Genomic DNA, 18,032 nt, shown 5'->3' with positions numbered 1-18,032 from the left:
TGACTAGGCTATTGCATACCCCAATCAAATATAATTTTTAGTGTGACTTTATGCAGCTTTGATGCTTGTGTTTAATTACTTTTCGTTTAGAAATGATTTTTGAATTACTGAATCACGTATTGTTATTTTCTTTTTTATCATAACATAATTATTCATAATAATAACTTTTACAGGGCGGCCGGCATACACCCTACAAGCTCCGCTTTTTAGTCGGCACTTCTTCCCTGTCAATTTCATGTTTTGTTGATGTATTGCATTGTGCAAATTGATCTATATGTACATTAATATAATGTGAATATGCAAAACTTACTATCATTGTAAATATGAAAAATTGAAAGAGGAAAAATAAATGAACTGAATGAATAGTCTATAAATCTGTTAAGTAAGCATTATCCACTCCAAAAATGACTTACTTTCAATAGAACCAGAAAAATCTGACAAACCAATCAAAAAAGGTTGAGCAAAATCAGATAACTCCTAAGAAAGTTATGAATTTTTGATAAAGTATGTAAAGCTATCATGAAACAATGAGAATCACTACACAAATTGCCAATTTGGTTATCAGTTTGTGACGTCATGTACTCACTATTTATCACTTGCGTTGTATATTTTAACCCCATTAAATTCCCTTTTTATCCCAAAACCTTGATTTCCCCATGCTTTTGACCAGGTTATATGACTTGTATCATTTTGCGTGCATGACGTTTCACCAAATCTTTTATGAACGTTGAAGAATTGATACTATTTTCAAAAATATTGTATACACATAATTATAGATTCGTATATAAATATTTTATCGAAATTCAATTTTTTCACGATTTAACTGAACAAAATTACTCTATATTAGTGCATTTCACAGACAAAAACATATTGATATCAATCTACACTGTCGCTCATAAAGTTGGAATTTTTTAGTTTTACCCCAATTTATGGAATTATTTTAAAAATAATTTTAAAATAATAGATCTAGATGATAGTATACATTCTCAGATTTTATGGAATAATAATTTGCCAATGTGTGTTTTGCGAGACTGCTGAAGCATGTGTATGCTACCATGCTTATCAACTAGGGGACTTACACCCTCAAGTTATAAATGACAGTAATATGGATTAATGCCCCACAAAAGGGCATTAATAAAGCACATCGACACGGTTTTGATCCTGGGGCCTCACAGTTACGAGGCCATTGCTTTGTCACTGAACCATGACTGTACGCAGCGGGGGCTAGGGTAGGGGGCAGTTTCCATTAATAAAAATAAAAAACAGAAAATGCAAAAAAATTGCAATAATTTATTGCTTTTACCCCGGTTCCCAACATAAAAAAATCTTCTGTGTGCCCGTGACCTTGAGCCATAATGCATGGCCGTCCAGAGGATTTTTTAAATAAAATCTGAGAATATATACTATTATCTAGATCTATTATTTTAAAATTATTTTTAAAATAATTCCATAAATTGGGGTAAAAAAAAAATATTCCACCTTTATGAGCGACAGTGTCATTTGGATGCTGGTGTGAAGAAATAAGATTCTTAGTAGTAGGGGCTGTTAGGGCTAAATAGGGGTTGTTTGGTGCAGATTCTTCTAAAAGCACCAAATTTGGCCCAGAGGTAGCTTATACCATACTATTAAGATTTCTGCCGGACGCCAAAATGGCCGCCATCTGAGTTACAGGTCAAGTGTAGTTACGAAAGGAAATGGGCTAGTATGCTAAAAGTTTATATATCTATGGGGTTTTCGGGGTCACAGAATCTGATCGCAAGTGAGACAGGACATAAGAGGAACATATTCAACACCTCCAACTAGATACTGTTCTCACGACTCTCGAAATACGGTGTCGTCATTAACTCACTCATGTGAATTTGGCTCTTCTTCTTCAACCAGGAAATGGACTTCATTGTAGCCTTAGGACAGGATGGTGACATAAAATCGATAAAGGAACATCATAATCGGATTATCCGACCCCGGAAACTCCATGAATTTATCAACTTTTATCATATTAGCCCTTTTCTTTTTGTAACTACACTTGACCTTTAACTCGGATGGCGGCCATTTTAGATTTGGCCAATATGACCAGCATAACATCCCCAAGGAGACCTGAAATTGATACAAGAACATCATAATGAGATTCTCTGACCCCGAAAACCCCATTAAGATATAAACTTTCATCATACTAGCCCTTTTCCTTTTGGAACGACACTTGACCTTTAACTCGGATGGCGGCCATTTTAGATTTGGCCAATATGACCAGTATGGCAGCCCCAAGGAGACCTGAAATTGATACAAGAATATCATAATCAGATTCTCCGACCCGAAAACCCCCTTAATATATAAACTTTCATCATACTAGCCCTTTTCCTTTTGGAACTACTCTTAACATGTAACTCTGATGGCGGTCATTTTGGATATGGCCACTATGACCAGCATGGCAGCCCCAAGGAGACCTGAAATTGATACAAGAACATCATAATCAGATTCTCCGACCCGAAAACCCCCTTAATATATAAACTTTCATCATACTAGCCCTTTTCCTTTTGGAACTACACTTGACCTGTAACTCTGATGGCGGTCATTTTAGATTTGGCCAATATGACCAGCATGACAGCCCCAAGAAAACCTGAAATTGATACAAGAACATCATAATCAGATTCTCTGACCCCGAAAACCCCATAACTATATAAACATTTATCGTATAACTATATAAACATTTATCGTACATGTCCATTTGCTTTCGTAACTACACTTGACCTGTAACTGATCAGATGGCGGCCATTTTGCAGTTGCCCAATATGGCGGTCCCAGAAGGCGCCCTTCTTGGCGTCCGGCAGAAATCTTAATAGTATGGTATAAGCTACCTCTAGGCTAAATTTGGTGCTTTTAGAACAATCTGCACCAAAATATCCTTAACAGCCCCCACTATAGGGGAAAAACAGGTAATTTATATTATCAATCTAAAGAAAACACTTAGTGGATAGTGAGGCAATGACGTCACAGACTCATGAGAGAGTTGCCGATTTGTCTTGTGATTTTCAAAGTTTTCATGTCATTAAAAATTCAAAATTTCTTATTAGTTATCCGATTTTGCTAAAACTTTTTGTTGTTGATTGGTTTGTCTGATTTTTCTGCTTCTATTAAAAGTAAGTTATTTTTGGAGTGGACTTGCCCTCTAAAGCTGGTACCAGGAAACCATAATCGCAATGAAATTATTAAAAAAATCAACTCAAGGGCTCTTTCCTTATCTTGCATCCCCTAAGTTAAACGTGTTTGGATTACGTAATATATTATGTCATTACAGAGGTGATGGACAAGGCTATATTGGAAATGTCAAGCAGGGCTCCCACTTAGCCGAGTTGGAGCCTCGAGTTGTGGCGAGATGGCGCGAGCTTATGGCAAGCCGTTTTTTCATTAAAACATATTTCTTGATATAAAGAATTAAATTCTTGATATCAAGAATTACCATTGCTTTACAACGTAAAATTATTTCTTGATATCAAGAATTGAATTCTTATTATCAAGAAATATGTTTTAATGCAGGGAGCCCTGCTTTAAGGTTGATTTCAGTTATTTACGATCGTGTTAATTGTATACCAGCATAATTGGCCCTTATTCTTCTCTTTCTCTCATTCCCCACTCCTCTCTATTTCTGTCTCTTTCTCTCGCCCCCTCTCTCTGTAGCATAACTGGCCCCTTTTTCTTCTCTTTCTCTTATTCCCCACTCCTATCTATTTCTGTCTCTTTCTCTCGCCCCCTCTCTCTGTATTTCTGTATCTTTCTCTCGCCCCTCTCTCTGTATCACACCTTAACATGACGCCTGTGTACTCCTATCTTAAAAGACCTTGAAATTGATCTGGGACAGCATAATTATAATTCATTGTCATGTGACGCACCACAATCCGCATTGTTTTATAGTTTTAATTGTACCCGCGACTTTCCTCCTGATTTATTATCACTACTTTATACCATTAGTGACTGTAAGATAACAACGTATATAAAAGGCAGGTTTATACCGCTGAAAGAATAGAGGTGCATAATATTCTGATGTCACCACTACTTTTTACAAGTACCTAGAAGATAACAACGAATGCTAGAAGCTAGTTTACTGCTGAAAGAATAAAGGTGAGTAATATTCACTTATTTATGTATTTATTCATTTATTTATGCATGCATGTTCACGATTTCACAATTCATTGGAGTTAACATAACATGAACAAGAATATGATATAACAAATCATTTTCAATTTTACAATCCATTTGAATTGACTTCACGTGAAAAAGATTATAAAAATGTTTTATCGAAGACAAGTTGCAACTAATATACAGTTTAAAGAACGAACACATAAAGGCGATGAAACATAAGCAAATAGAGCGTGAATCGTTACAACACCTTTCAAATATTATAATACACGACAAATAAAGTTCTTAAAGATTTGTTGTGAACTATTTATAAAGAACAATTAAAAAAAATAATAAAAAAATGCCGGAAACATTGCATGTACGAATGTAAACGAAATTAATGTACCTGAATTTGCAAGTTGAATGAACATTCGTGTAGTGAATTCTCGGATATTAATTTGTAAGGAAAAATCCGTAGAACAACGACGTTTGCGTGAATTTGAGGAGGTGCGATAGCTCAGTCGGTAAAGCAGTGGTCTCGTAATCCGGTTACCCGGGTTCGAAACCAAGTCGATGCGCTGGTGCCCTTTGGTAAGGCATTAATCCTTATTATTACCAGGTCCCTCGGAGAGGACCTAAAGCCGTCGACCGTCTGGTTGCTTACTTACAAGCATTTATGCTTTCTTAGCAGTCAGGTAAAAAATAACAACCAACCAACCAACAACAGAATTTTAATGCACGCTTAATTAATGTGGGTGACAAAACGATTAAAATCAGCCGGGAAAATTTATAATTGAGTTTATTTGTATAGGATATAATTTCTTTCACTTGTGCTTAATAAACTGTCGTTGATTTGTTGTTTAGATTGAGGGAATGGGGTTGCGGATGAGATGATGGCTGAGAATGGCTGCCAGGTGCGGGGGGGGGGGTGATGTAAGAGTGGGGTTTCCCTCTCCAACAGTTGGGGCTTTTAAGAATTTGATGCACCTAAAAAATAACGTTTTAACGCACTGTAGAAATACGCTTTAAATGTTGTTTTGATATTGATATATTTCATGATATGCCCATTTTGATTTTGCCGTAAAGGAAATTTATGTTTATTGAAATGAATTGAATTGGAATGCTCGTAGTGGGTATTTTTCGCAAAAATAGGGAACTGGCATGCGGGTGAATTCCGAAAATCTTCCAATCACACAGAAAAGGGAACAAGAATTCGCATTTTAAGATTTTCTCCCTTTCTTTCACTTGTTTGCGCCCACCCCTTTAGGTTCCGCCCGGGACAGACGCCCTATTTGCCCCCCCCCCCTGCCCCGATAATTCATCAGGGACATACTCCCTTTGATCTGTAGATCCAGAATAGAGGAGGAAGAATATGAATAATTATGCTTGAATTTAAAATCGGAAATGGTTTCAGTAGTATATATTATTATTATATGGTTTTACTATTTGCGTAGTAATATGAAATCGTGCACCCGGTGGGATCACTCAATGTGACTTCCGGACCGCATGACCGTTACCAAAATCGCGGAAAAAGGGGTCAATTTCAAGCAATGTCCGCGGACAAAATATTCCTCGAAATAAAGAAAATAGGGGTGCACAGGTGTCCCCGAAATTGATAAATAGGGGTCAGGAAAAGGGAAAAGAGAAAACCGGGAAGGGAAAAGAGAAAACCAGGAAGAAAAATTCTCGGAGCCGAATCTTGTCCTTGAAATATGGTGAAATAGGGGTAAATTTGCGAAAGTGTCCTTACAATCTTATAAATAGGGGTATTCCAAAGTACGATTTTGTCCTTGTTTTGACGTAAAAAGGGGGTTAAATTTCACAAAATGTCCTTGAAATTGACCGCAAATGGGGGTTATATGCATTGGTGGTAACGGTCATACGTGTCACTCTTTGCATGGGAGTGACCCCACCGGGATCGTGCATATGGCGATGTTTGTTAAATGATATTTTTACTAATTTTCCTTGCACCATACAGATTTCTCCTGTGACCATTGCTTAACGCAGTCTCTAAATAGACCAACATGGACACTGAAGGTATTTAAGCTACTTATTTACATTTGAATAATTGTATCTTAGATTAAAACGCGTTTAAACGTAGCCCCTTTTCGTATCACGCGCTAAGATGCATTATAGTCAAGTGGTGAAAGGTATCACAGGTAGTTTTTTTTCTCTCGAGGTTTTGGTTTTATGATGCTTGTATTGTGTTCAGTTTTGCTTGTGATAATAGCGATATTACTTTTGTCGACTGCAATGTAATATGTCAGTTTCATTTGATACAATTTGCCTTTGTTTTGTTGAGATCGTCTTTCTATTCAGGGAAATATACAATTTCACCCACCGCCAAAAACTCGCTCAGTCTCCGGGAGGAGGTTGCTGATCCTTCTGTCGAAGGGGAAGGGGATATCACCACCAGGCGCGTACGCAGCTTATTCAGCGGCTGGCTGCGTCGTTGCAAAATTTTCGGCGCGATTTTCAAATTTTAACCCCCCCCCCTTCGAAAAAATCCTGCGTACTTTTGTTATTCCTTAATACCCCCCCCCCCCCCAGCCTAGATCATTGTATTATGAACCTGCTACCTTGGTGCAGCCATAGGGTCAGGGCACGCATTACATAATCCCTGACTGGTATTCAAATTAAAAAATAAAATGTATTTATCAATATGGAATCCCCAAATTGGGATTATTTTCAATGTACAAGTACATACAGAAACAAATTTATAAACATATATCTATCGAAATAGATTACAGGGTATCCATTGGAAATACATCAGTCATACATACTACTCAATAAACCCATACAAAAAGACCCAACAAACAGTGGTTACAAATCAAGATTTTGAATAGAATATAATGAAGGATACTTTGTTAAGATTTGGTGCAGTGGCTGACAAGGAGTGCACTTTTTGTAGTAGCAAAGATGAAACTATCATACATTTACATGTGTTTTGCTTTTGTAACTATTCTGATGAAGTATGGTCGAAATTTGAGTTATGGATATTTCGTAACTACTGAGTACGGGGGAAAGGATCATACTTACAAATAAGAATAAATTGTTTGGATTTTGCGGTAGCAATAATAATGCACTCAACTGTGTTCTGATGGTTGTAAGACAAGAAATATTTTCAGCCAAATTAAGAAATCAACTATCTTCATTTGATATAATTTTATCAGCTATAAAACGTTATTACGAAATGGAAAAATATATATACCAAATCTCAGAGAAAATAAATCGAAAAAGAAATAATTTCACTTTAAAAAATAATCTGATAGCATTGGAAATATGCCAACATGAACATGATCATGTATTTTTTGTTGGGTATTTTCTTATATATTAAAAATACTAAATTTGTCATAAATGTTTGTTTTAATCTGCCACAATTTTTTTGGTAGTGATGATTATTATCTGTATTAAGCCATTATTTGTACATAATGTATGGATATACTGTATATGATGAAATTTGTTTTGAAAGTAAAGAACCCTGTAGAAGGTGAGAAAAAAAAAATAAAAGCAAAATTAATGTAACACGGTCAAGTGATAAATACTGATGTTATATTTTGGGCGATACTTTCTGACCCTCTTTATTTAAAACAACAATTCCGTTTACAGATAAAGGCAATCTCTCGGACGTCGTCAAAGATATATGTTACAATATAGACGGCATGATCATGCCAAAGTCATCGCCAGCGAGATACCTGCTCGACATCAAACACCATTTCGAAGTTCGACCCGACGACGTATTCCTCATTACATATCCGAAGTCAGGTAATGAAATCAAAGTGGCGTATGAGATCCCTGGCGTCGAGGAGGGGGGGGGGGGGGGGATCTAAGCCAATGATTCAGTCTCATCCAGTTCATAATTTATTGATTTAAAGGTACTATGTCCCTTTTGCAGCCAACCTCAAATGCTGTAGAACTTTGCAGGAATTATGAGTATGTTATGTATGTCCTATCTGTGAAATTTAAACGTTAGTAGTGTCCTCATATCCAAATTATGCAAGGAAACCCGTTTACTTGCTAGACTTCACTGTCAGACACTATTGAGTGACTGACTGGTTTTTTCTTCTTTGGTAATAACATACATGAAAAGAGTTGTAAAGGGTACATGAGCATTTGTATACATCAATAACCCACTTCTTGTGATGGCCAAGATTAAACTGATTGAATCTTTGCGCAGCATAAAACGGATGACCATTCGGTACAATTATCTGAAAATCAAGACTAATACTTTTGAGCTCTATAGCCCTAAAGTCGATTTTACAACTAATAGTCGTTATTTTCCCACTCGAAGACATTTTCAAGCCCCACCTTTTTTTAGGGAAGTTCTAAATTAGTATTATCTTTCAAATGCAGTTGGAATTTAACTTTTTCATTTTTTTGGCCCGCAAATGGGACATAGTACCTTTAATCCAAACAAATACGATTATTCCTAATTGTTTTATCAAAGAATGATACTTTAGTCACATCGACAAGATCGACACCAGGGGAGTGTTTCACAAGATCCATGCTAAGATCGACTTACAGTTGGACTTAAAGGGGACCAAAACCTTCATACTAAGTTACTTTTATTGTAAAGTTTAAGATATTTGAATAAAATCAGGGTTTTTTCCCTTCTTTCTTGTGATTGAGATAATCTACGCCCCTGAAAGCAAGATATAGAATGCAAAATGATATTCTACTTCACATGTTATGAAGTCGGATCAAGAACACAAATAAATACGAAGAAAACGAAAGAATTGTGAAATTTGATGTACAAAAGGCATGGAGAGTTGTCCACAGATGATGTCATCAAATTGAATATCGCCCTCTAGCGACTAGTCATTTCAAAAGCTCTAACTTCCTTATTCCTTGTCCGATTTTGTTCAAATTTTCACTGATTTTATTCAAATCGTTTAAACTTTACAATGAAAGTAACTTACTATGAAGGTTTTGGTTCCCTTTAACTATATGGCAGGCTGTTCGTGCCACTGTTTGCTCTCACCATTTCCTGCCATTGGTCTCTCAAGGGACGTACAAATCATGGTCATAAATCTACAGAACTTACATTTTTTGATAATTTATTGAAGGAAAAAATATGATCTAAAGATCATAATGGTGATAGCAACCAGTAACATGAATGGCCTGCCATAGTTAAGTCCAACTTAAAGTTGATCTTAGTCTTTGCGAAACACCTCCAAGACCAACGACAGACCGAACGAAAATTTTACATTACGTCAATGGCCAGTAATCTGTCTGAAGTCGGTTTGGCGGTTTGACTGAGGTATAACCGAATTCAAAATCATTGTGTAAACAAAATATCTGAGTGCAAATGTCAAAAGAAAAAGAAAAAGAAATAACAAAGAAATATGTATATACTAATTCGGAGACATAAAACAGTTTCAATAATATATATTACAATTCCAGTAATTCTTTTTACAACCTACATTTTTCGACCAGGAAAATAAAAAATAAAATAAAATTATTCATATCTATAGAAAGGTATGCATTGCAGCCCAGGGGCAGAATTGTACAATATTTTACAAAAGTATTAACAAGAAGATAAACCATTATATGCCCTAATTTGTGTATTTGTGTGCTCTCTAAAACAAATATAAATGAATGATCTAACATAATTTTAATTGTTTGCCGTAATCATTTATTGGCTATAGGCACGACATGGATGCAACATATTGTGAGTCTGATCATGGCGAACGGTGACGTCACGACGGTCAATGAGAAACATGTGTTTCAGAGGGCTCAATTCCTTGAAATGTCGCAAACGGCGGATATAGAAAGAGTAAGGTCGTCATTAACTTCATTTGATCATCATCGTCGTTGTCGTCGTCCCAATGCATAATACTATCATCATCATCATCATTATAAATTCATCATCACACCCCTCCTCCTCCTCCCCTTTCTCCTCCTCTTCCTCATTTTCATCACCATCGTCGTAATGATGATTATAAATCATCATCATCATTATTATCAGAAATCATCATCACCAACAGGCAGAATCGTCACCATCACCTTGATCAACATCATCATCATATCAACATCATCATCATCATCATCATCATCACCATCATCATCATCATCATCATCACCATCATCATCATCATCATCATCATCACCATCATCATCATCATCATCATCATCATCATCTAATCATTATCTTCACCATCCTTTATTTTATCAGTTCTCCATTTTCAATCTTCATCCTCTTCTTCATTAGATCGTCAACATTATTAGGATCAGTGGGGGGTCGGCCGGGAGAATGAAAGGGATCACTACTTGTCATCCTGGTCACAAACAAAATTATTCAATCACCACCACCATCGTAATCATCGACGTCATTTTCATCTTCATATTTTAGAACATCCTAAATGTCATCGTGATCATTTGTTTTTGTCGTAAAGTTCATAGTTTTCATGGTCCAGATCCTCATCATATTCCTACCATCATCATCATTGATCATCATCAACGTTATCCTCCTCCTGCTCCTCTTTTTATCGTTTTCACTTTTGAAGATATAGTCTCCGGCATTTATTCTTCTTCAGGGAATCTACGAAATCGCAGCCAAGATGGCGTCACCAAGATTTCTCAAGACCCACCTGCCCTCACGCTTCTGCCCAACACAACTAGTTGACAAAAAACCAAAGGTAATCCTAGTGTTGTTGGCTACGTACACCCTGGGCAGCGTTTCATAAAACCGCCCTAAGAACAAGTTCGCCCATCAAAATGCGAGTATCAAAATAATTTAACACGTGTTTCACTGTGACGTCGGTGAACTTGTACTTATGACGGTATCGTGAAACGCTGCCCATGCAGATGAAGAAAAATGCATACCCGAATGTTTCTTTATTTGGACAAGTCATCGCCCTCCGCCTTCCGGATGGAGGGTTTTTAGGCCGGGTTTTGGTTATTCACATCCACCCAAAATAACTTGCTTTTAATAGATGCAGAAAAACAAGAATCTGGGCAAAAATATTTTCAATTGCAGATAAAGTTCATTTGTACCGAAATTACAAAACCACATCCACTCCAAAATAACTTGTTGTAATAGATGCAGAAAAACAAGAAACTGGACAAAAATATTTTCAATTGCAGATAAAGGTCATTGTACCGAAATTACAAAACCCATCGAGACGAATACTGGATAAGTGCTCATGCAAGTTATATTATGTACCGTCGCTATGGAACGCAGGTGGAAGTACATGCAGGGGCGTACGCAGGATTTTGTTTTGGTCCAGGATTTGATGAAAAATTTCGCAACGACTCAGCCAGTATAATATGTATTCATGAAGCACATCCGTGACTTTGGCAGTGATTATTCTAAAATGCACAATCTCTCTCTCTCTCCCTCACATCCTCCCCTTTTCTATCTCCCTTTACCCCTCCCCCTCTCTGTTGATACCCCCTTCTTCTTCATTCTGCCCTTGATCACTCCTCTCTCTCTCTCTCTCTCTCTCTCTCTCTCTCTGTCCATCTTTCTCTCGCTCCTTCTCTCTCTCTCTATCGTGCTCTCCTTTCCAGATCATTTATGTAGCACGAAACCCAAAGGATGCTGCCGTCTCCTACTACCACTTCCACAGTTTCTCGTCGTGGAGTCTACCAAGTTACCCCACCTGGGACCAATTCTTCGAAGACTTTTATCACGGAAATAGTGAGTATAACGGAGAGGAATTAAGACTTCGATATATTAAAAAAACCCTGATACAGTAAAAGGAGGGGGTAGATTTCTGAGCGTAAAAAAAGGTGTAGTACATGTAGATTTTTATCTGGTGGGGGACCTTGAGAGCCTAAAATTTGAAAAAGGGTTCTTTTTGTGTTGATTTGGATGGGGTGGGCGGTTGGCCCGATATTGTGTCCCTATCCAAAATCTATGAGTGCATATACAGTCAATAATATCATTTGAACACTTTCAAATGGGGAGGGGCTGGGTTGGACACACAAAAAATGAGGGGGTAGTGAGCACTAATTTTTTTTTCTTTTCATTCCCCCCCCCGTATTTTGAAAATCGCGCCTACAAATATTTCGCTCAGTGGGTGGGGGGGGGGGAGGGGGTAGTGAGCACTTATTGTTTTTCATTTTGCCCGTCGCCCCCCCCCCCCCCCTCGTGGATCCGCGTCTGTCCGAATCCATTCTAGTTAGTTCGCAACTTGTTCTAACCAGTTTGTTACCCGACCATCCCGTTCAGAGACATTTCAACTCTTCCTTATCTCGTTCTTAGTGCGTCCGAACGCGCTCCTAGAGCCTGTGCAATCCCGTTCTGGTCCGAGGGCTATACGATGGATTGCCAATTAATGAATGATTATTACTGGTGTTATTATTATAATCTTTTTAAACTTATTATTATTTGTTATTAATATAATATTATCATCATATTGATTATCATTATTGCTATCATGGTTGCTGTTGTTGTTGTTTATTTACAGCTCCAAGAGGCTGCTGGTTTGAGAACGTCCTGTACTGGTGGAACATGAGACATGAAGACAATGTCCTATTCATCACATATGAAGAAATGAAAATGGTAAGCACTAGTTTTAGAATGACGTCTAGCTCTTTTTTTTTAATTTCTGTTTATCCTCCAATATCTCATCAACTTTCTCTCTTTCTTCCCATCTTCTTTCTCCTCTCCTGTTCTTTTAAGAAAGTTCTTTTCTATTTCTACATTTTCTTTTATTGATGTTCTTCTTCTCTTCGTTCTTCCTCTTCATCTTCCTCTCTTTCTTATCGTTTTCTTCTTTTTTGTTTTTCTACCACTTCTTCTTCCGACTGTTCCTCCTCTCAGTTTGTTCTCCTTTCCTCCTTTTTTAGTCGTCGATCCTCGATCCTAACAACAAAAATCCACATCAAGCATAATTGTAATGAAACCGCTCAAAACATTAGGAAGGCATATCTCTCACAATAGTTATATGAATTGTCAAATTCTGTCTTTATTATCGAAACATATCCATAGATGAATATTAAAAGTGTTTAAATTTCTCAGAAGTACAAATACATCTGTCTCATGAATGATGAATTTTTTCAGATCCCATCGTCATCTGATCTGATTTGTCTGTTTTGGGGGAAATACGTTTGATCTCTCACAATTCATTAAGTTTTAAATTTCCTTTCATCATTAAAGGATATCCGTAGCTGTGTAATGAGGGTGTGCACATTTCTAGGCAAAGAATTCCATGATGACGTCATAGATGACATCATCCATCACTCATCATTCAAAGCTATGAAGGAGAACCCTGCATCCAATCCAGACTCGTTAGAAATCTTCAAAGATTCTGTCAGTCAAAAGAAATCTTTCCTCAGAAAGGGTAAATGTCTTGCGAATTCATACAGTACTTAAACAACAACAACATTATTGATTATTATAATAATATTTATAATAATAAAGGTAGTACTAGTAATACAAATAATTACAAAATAATGATGACTGTTGTGCTCATCACTTATTAGGTATGAGAGGGTACTAGGATAGGGTGATAGCTAGTAGAGACAGAGAGCGGGAGCACTGTTATGAACAGTGTCCACATGCTTGTGACATTACGGGTTTGGTAATATTTGAATTTACTTTAATTTGAAACACACAAGCAAATTAGAGAATATTCAGAATTTCCATTTACATAGGACAGAACATGCTTAATAGAACATATTTTCTACACTACTTAGGATGATATGACTTCTAATTGGACATTGCTCGAACTTTCACTAAATTTGTTTCTCTCATTTTGTTGCTTTAATTACATGAAAAACCAACTCAATATCAGGGTGGACTTCCCCTTTAAGTGTATTTCTATGATACTACAATAATGAAATATTTTCTGTTGCAATTAGTGGGAAGTCATTTCATAAAAATGACTGTACTTTAATCCCTTATTTTCTTATATACTTAGGTGAGGTAGGAGACTGGAAGACATACTTCACTGTGGACCAGAATGAGAGATTTGATGAACTTTACAAGAAGAAAACAATGGGCTCGGGGTTACAACTTGTGTTTGAATAGCACATGTACAAGGAGGTCATCAAAGGAATGTGCGTGTGTGTGTGTGTGGGAGAGGAGGCTTGTCTGAGGTGGGTGTGTGAGGGATCATGTATTTATCTATTTGCTGGAAGAAAATGAGCTTTTAACAATGTACAAGTATTAAAATGAAGGTCATCTAATTTTGAATGTAACCACAGTTACATACACAGTTATGTTGTATTGAATGTAGATCTTGTTGAAACTTTCTTTCTCTCTCTCATTTTTGTTATCGCATCATCTCACTCTCCTTTCTCTCTTTCTTTCCCTCATCATTCCCTCTCTTCTCCCTCCTTCGGTGTTGCAACATCCCTAGGACGATTCATCTTATAATGTTCTGACTTTAACTATTCATGCTTTCAAATTGTTAAGAGTAATGTTTATTTCTGTAAAAACAAATGCGATTTTACTGCTATTTTGATATGTAGTTCAGCTTTTCAAGAAAGAAAGGTGGTTATATTTAGATCCGACAGTTTGTTGTGAGTAACCCTAACTCAATTAAGAAGATTCATGACAGTAATAATACAATTCTTTTGGTTGGTTCCTTAGGCTGAAAGGCACAGTCATATTTTTGTCAATAAAAGTGTAGTACTCGAAGTGGTAGACAAACCAAACAATGTGATATTTTAAATTTATCACTATAGGTTGTATAGTGTATACTAGTCTTCAGCTCATGACTGTTTATTGTGCTTTAGGAATATAAATATGTATATATCATGTCTATGTATTCTATTATTATATCTTATTTGGTTTCATTCATCTTTCTGTATTATATTTCAAATAGGTTGTGCTCTCATACCGCTGCAGGGGGCCGATAGAATCAAATACAAATCTTACTATAAATCTTCCTATATTATCTTGTTCTATTCCTTTAATATCATTAGTATCTAGCTTTTTATTGAATATTTAAGTAGAAGAAATTGATTACTAAATTTGGCATAGTTTACAATACAATAAACTTCAAGTGTGGGGATACTCCAAATGCTCATTTAGACATCATGCGGTCAACCGCGGCAGCTTTATTATATGTAATACAAAGTTTTGGTATGTGGTCATGAATTTGGTTCAAATTAACATATTAGAAGCATATGCGATTTTACAATATTCTATGATCATTGTCGCGCTTGAAATCGAGTCTATAGTGATTAAATTATAGATAATAAACTCTTTATGTTGTAGGCCTATATCTCCCTACCTCTCAAGCCTGATATTACTTTAGCTTTAAAACCAAGTTTCTTGACTACAATTGACCGATTTGCTATACCTGTTGGGAAATTATATATCAGAACTGCATAATTTGAGATTTTCATGCTCGCAGCTACCATGAAATATTTGGGAGCACCGGTGTATTTGGATTATTTAATTTCTCGAAGGCTAAAATTTCTAGTGCTCCACGGGGGCATCCAAATGTATCCATCCAATTTTCAAAATTTCCCAAAACTTTTCATTACCTTTAAGAGTAAATGAATGACAACTGAGTGCGACAAAGGTCCTCCGCATCTTCACTGGGTTCTGTTTTGTAAGATACAGAAATTTTATGACACTTTACATCATCCTAAAAAACTACTGCGGTTTTGCCGTGTCATGTCTGAATGAGGCCTTACACATTATACATAATAATAATAATAACAGTTGGTTCTTATATAGCGCTTTTCAGGACCAATGGCCCTCTCAACTCGTGACATATCCACTCGTCCACGACATCTCTACATGCAGTACCTGTATTCAAAAGAAGGCTTGGAAGAACTTTCTTTCATCCTCATTTATTTGCATGTAGATGACATGTTTTGATCATAATCATTTACAGTGTTTAAGTGATAGAGTGCTGAAGACTGTAAAGTCAAACAGGTCAGTGGCTACCTCTCTATAAAGGCCAAAATGTTTGATCTGTAGAACCTGTCCAGAAAGGACACCTGTCTATATAGTGCAAACTTTCTGTTTCAATTTGGTGGCCTTAATAGACAGGTTTGACAGTATATACATTACAATTGGTTCCACAGAAGAAATGAAATTTGTCAAGCTAATTGCTTGATAACTATTTTGAATGATCCGCAGAAAATGAATGAAACATATTGAAAGAATTAGCCCATCGTTATATAAAATTTATTGGAATAAAAGCAAAATAAATGGAGAATTTATTCAGTAAAACTCGAGAAAGATCATTTAAAAATACAGATATGTCTACAATATGAATGGAAAGAAGCTTGCAAATAAAACCAACGAGTTGCAAAGTTGTGTTATAATCTTTACTATTACTTTAATTTATATGTGTATCATAATTGATTTGATTTTGATTTGATTTATTGGTTTCTGCATTTTTTTTCAACATACATTTTCATGAACATAATATGGTTTGATACAATATTTTAAGTGTATATAATTTTATACAAATAATAAACGAAATTAAACAAAAAATGTATATTGAATGCATAATTAACATACATTAGATGCAGGAGGGCTACAGATTTTAATTAAACAGACTTTTCTGAAACTTTCAGACAACTTCTTATCCTCTCCTTTTTTCTACCTTCATTTCAATTCTACATCAGGATGGATTTGTCCTTTTACATCATTCAATAAGTAACCCAATATTAACAGATAAAAATGTGCATCATTGCATCTTCATAATAAATCAATGGCTGTCAAAAATTATCTTGTTCGGCCAAGTTCAAGAAAACATGTCTCTTCTTATTTCTCCATAATTTGTGAGGGAAAAAAAATGCAAATTTTTATGGATTTCGTAAGCATCCTTCAGAAACGGACAACATCCAAACTTAATTTCAACAATAGAAATGCAACGCCAAGTTACAATAGCTCATAGCCTAATAGTGGTGGACTAAGCTACAAAAGAGTTTAATTCTCCACTGGTTTACATGTATGGATTACCAATGGTCAAGCTCTTTATATTCTACACAAACTTTAATTCTGGAACAAAATGAATAAACAAAATGAATCCACTCATGAAATAAGAATGCAAACTTGTTTCATATAGACCTGATTTTCATTTGTTCCTTTAGTTATTGAAATATGGTAATTTTCATGCGATGACATGGTTGACACGTGGTGTACCATAAATTAGTAGCTTGGCGAAATGTAATGGCACCAACAGGCAGGTTCGGAACTCAAGAATGCATCAGACTAATTAGTGATGTTTGTTAATTGAAAGTTCTTTTTTTGACATGTCTGGAGAAAGGTTAAGCAGCTAACAGTACAATTTATAGATGACTTGGCGGATGAGGATATGCGCCTCCGTCTCAAACAGAGCAAACCCAACACACTCCAGGAAACCCTCAAGCTAGCTCTGGAGCTAGAGTCATTTATTTTGGCCAGCAGACAACAGAGCAAGGAGGTTAGGGTGATCGAGAGGTACATGTAAAGACGGATTTAGACGGTAGTGCACTCAATAAATTGGTGTCGACACTCGAAAAACTCCTAGAAAATCGTAAAGGAGGTGACAACTTCAGGAAGAGTCAGCCGAGGGGGTACGTGGACCATGCTACAACTGCGAGGGCAAGGGACGTTTTGCGAGTCGGTGCAGAGAGAAAAAAGCTACCTGCGGTTCTGTAAGAAACCAGGGCACCTGGAGAAATTCTGCAGAGACAAGTCAGAGCAAGTAAAGGCCTCAACAATGAAAGAGGGAAATGGCAACTAGTCATGCTAGAGGAGCGAAACACGGCTAGTAACGGCAAGGCTCCTGTCATTATTAGATCTCTGGGTGGAGAACCAGAAGGTCTTTTCATCAGAGGGGTGATGGTTGTGGCAGGATGATTTACAGGCTCCTTGTGTACCTGTTCGAATATCTAATTTGAATCTGCATACCCAATCTCTACAAGAAGGTACTTGTGTAGGAAAACGTGATCAAGTTGTTTTGTCATTGATGTTGCATCTCAAGAGGAAAAAGATATTGGAGGGGCAGGAGAAGTCAAAG

General features: G+C 36.5%; 1 protein-coding gene across 1 annotated transcript; it reads left to right on the top strand.

Moving 5' to 3' along the window:
* Nucleotides 1-3,981: 3,981 nt before the first annotated feature.
* LOC577458 (sulfotransferase 1C4) lies at nucleotides 3,982-16,339 on the top strand. The gene is made up of 9 exons (XM_030990567.1): nucleotides 3,982-4,113; nucleotides 6,089-6,147; nucleotides 7,720-7,875; nucleotides 9,759-9,886; nucleotides 10,647-10,748; nucleotides 11,623-11,752; nucleotides 12,525-12,619; nucleotides 13,217-13,400; nucleotides 13,980-16,339. The coding sequence occupies exons 2-9, from the start codon at nucleotides 6,135-6,137 to the stop codon at nucleotides 14,087-14,089; spliced, it is 918 nt and encodes a 305-aa protein (XP_030846427.1). The 5' UTR covers nucleotides 3,982-4,113; nucleotides 6,089-6,134; the 3' UTR covers nucleotides 14,090-16,339.
* The last annotated feature ends 1,693 nt before the right edge of the window (nucleotides 16,340-18,032 follow it).

The sequence above is a fragment of the Strongylocentrotus purpuratus genome, unplaced genomic scaffold, assembly GCF_000002235.5.
Source record: "Strongylocentrotus purpuratus isolate Spur 01 unplaced genomic scaffold, Spur_5.0 spur5_scaffold_19, whole genome shotgun sequence".
Taxonomy (NCBI): domain Eukaryota; kingdom Metazoa; phylum Echinodermata; class Echinoidea; order Camarodonta; family Strongylocentrotidae; genus Strongylocentrotus; species Strongylocentrotus purpuratus.
The sequence above is the reverse complement of the archived record's forward strand: the minus strand, read 5'-3'. Positions and strand labels throughout refer to the sequence as shown.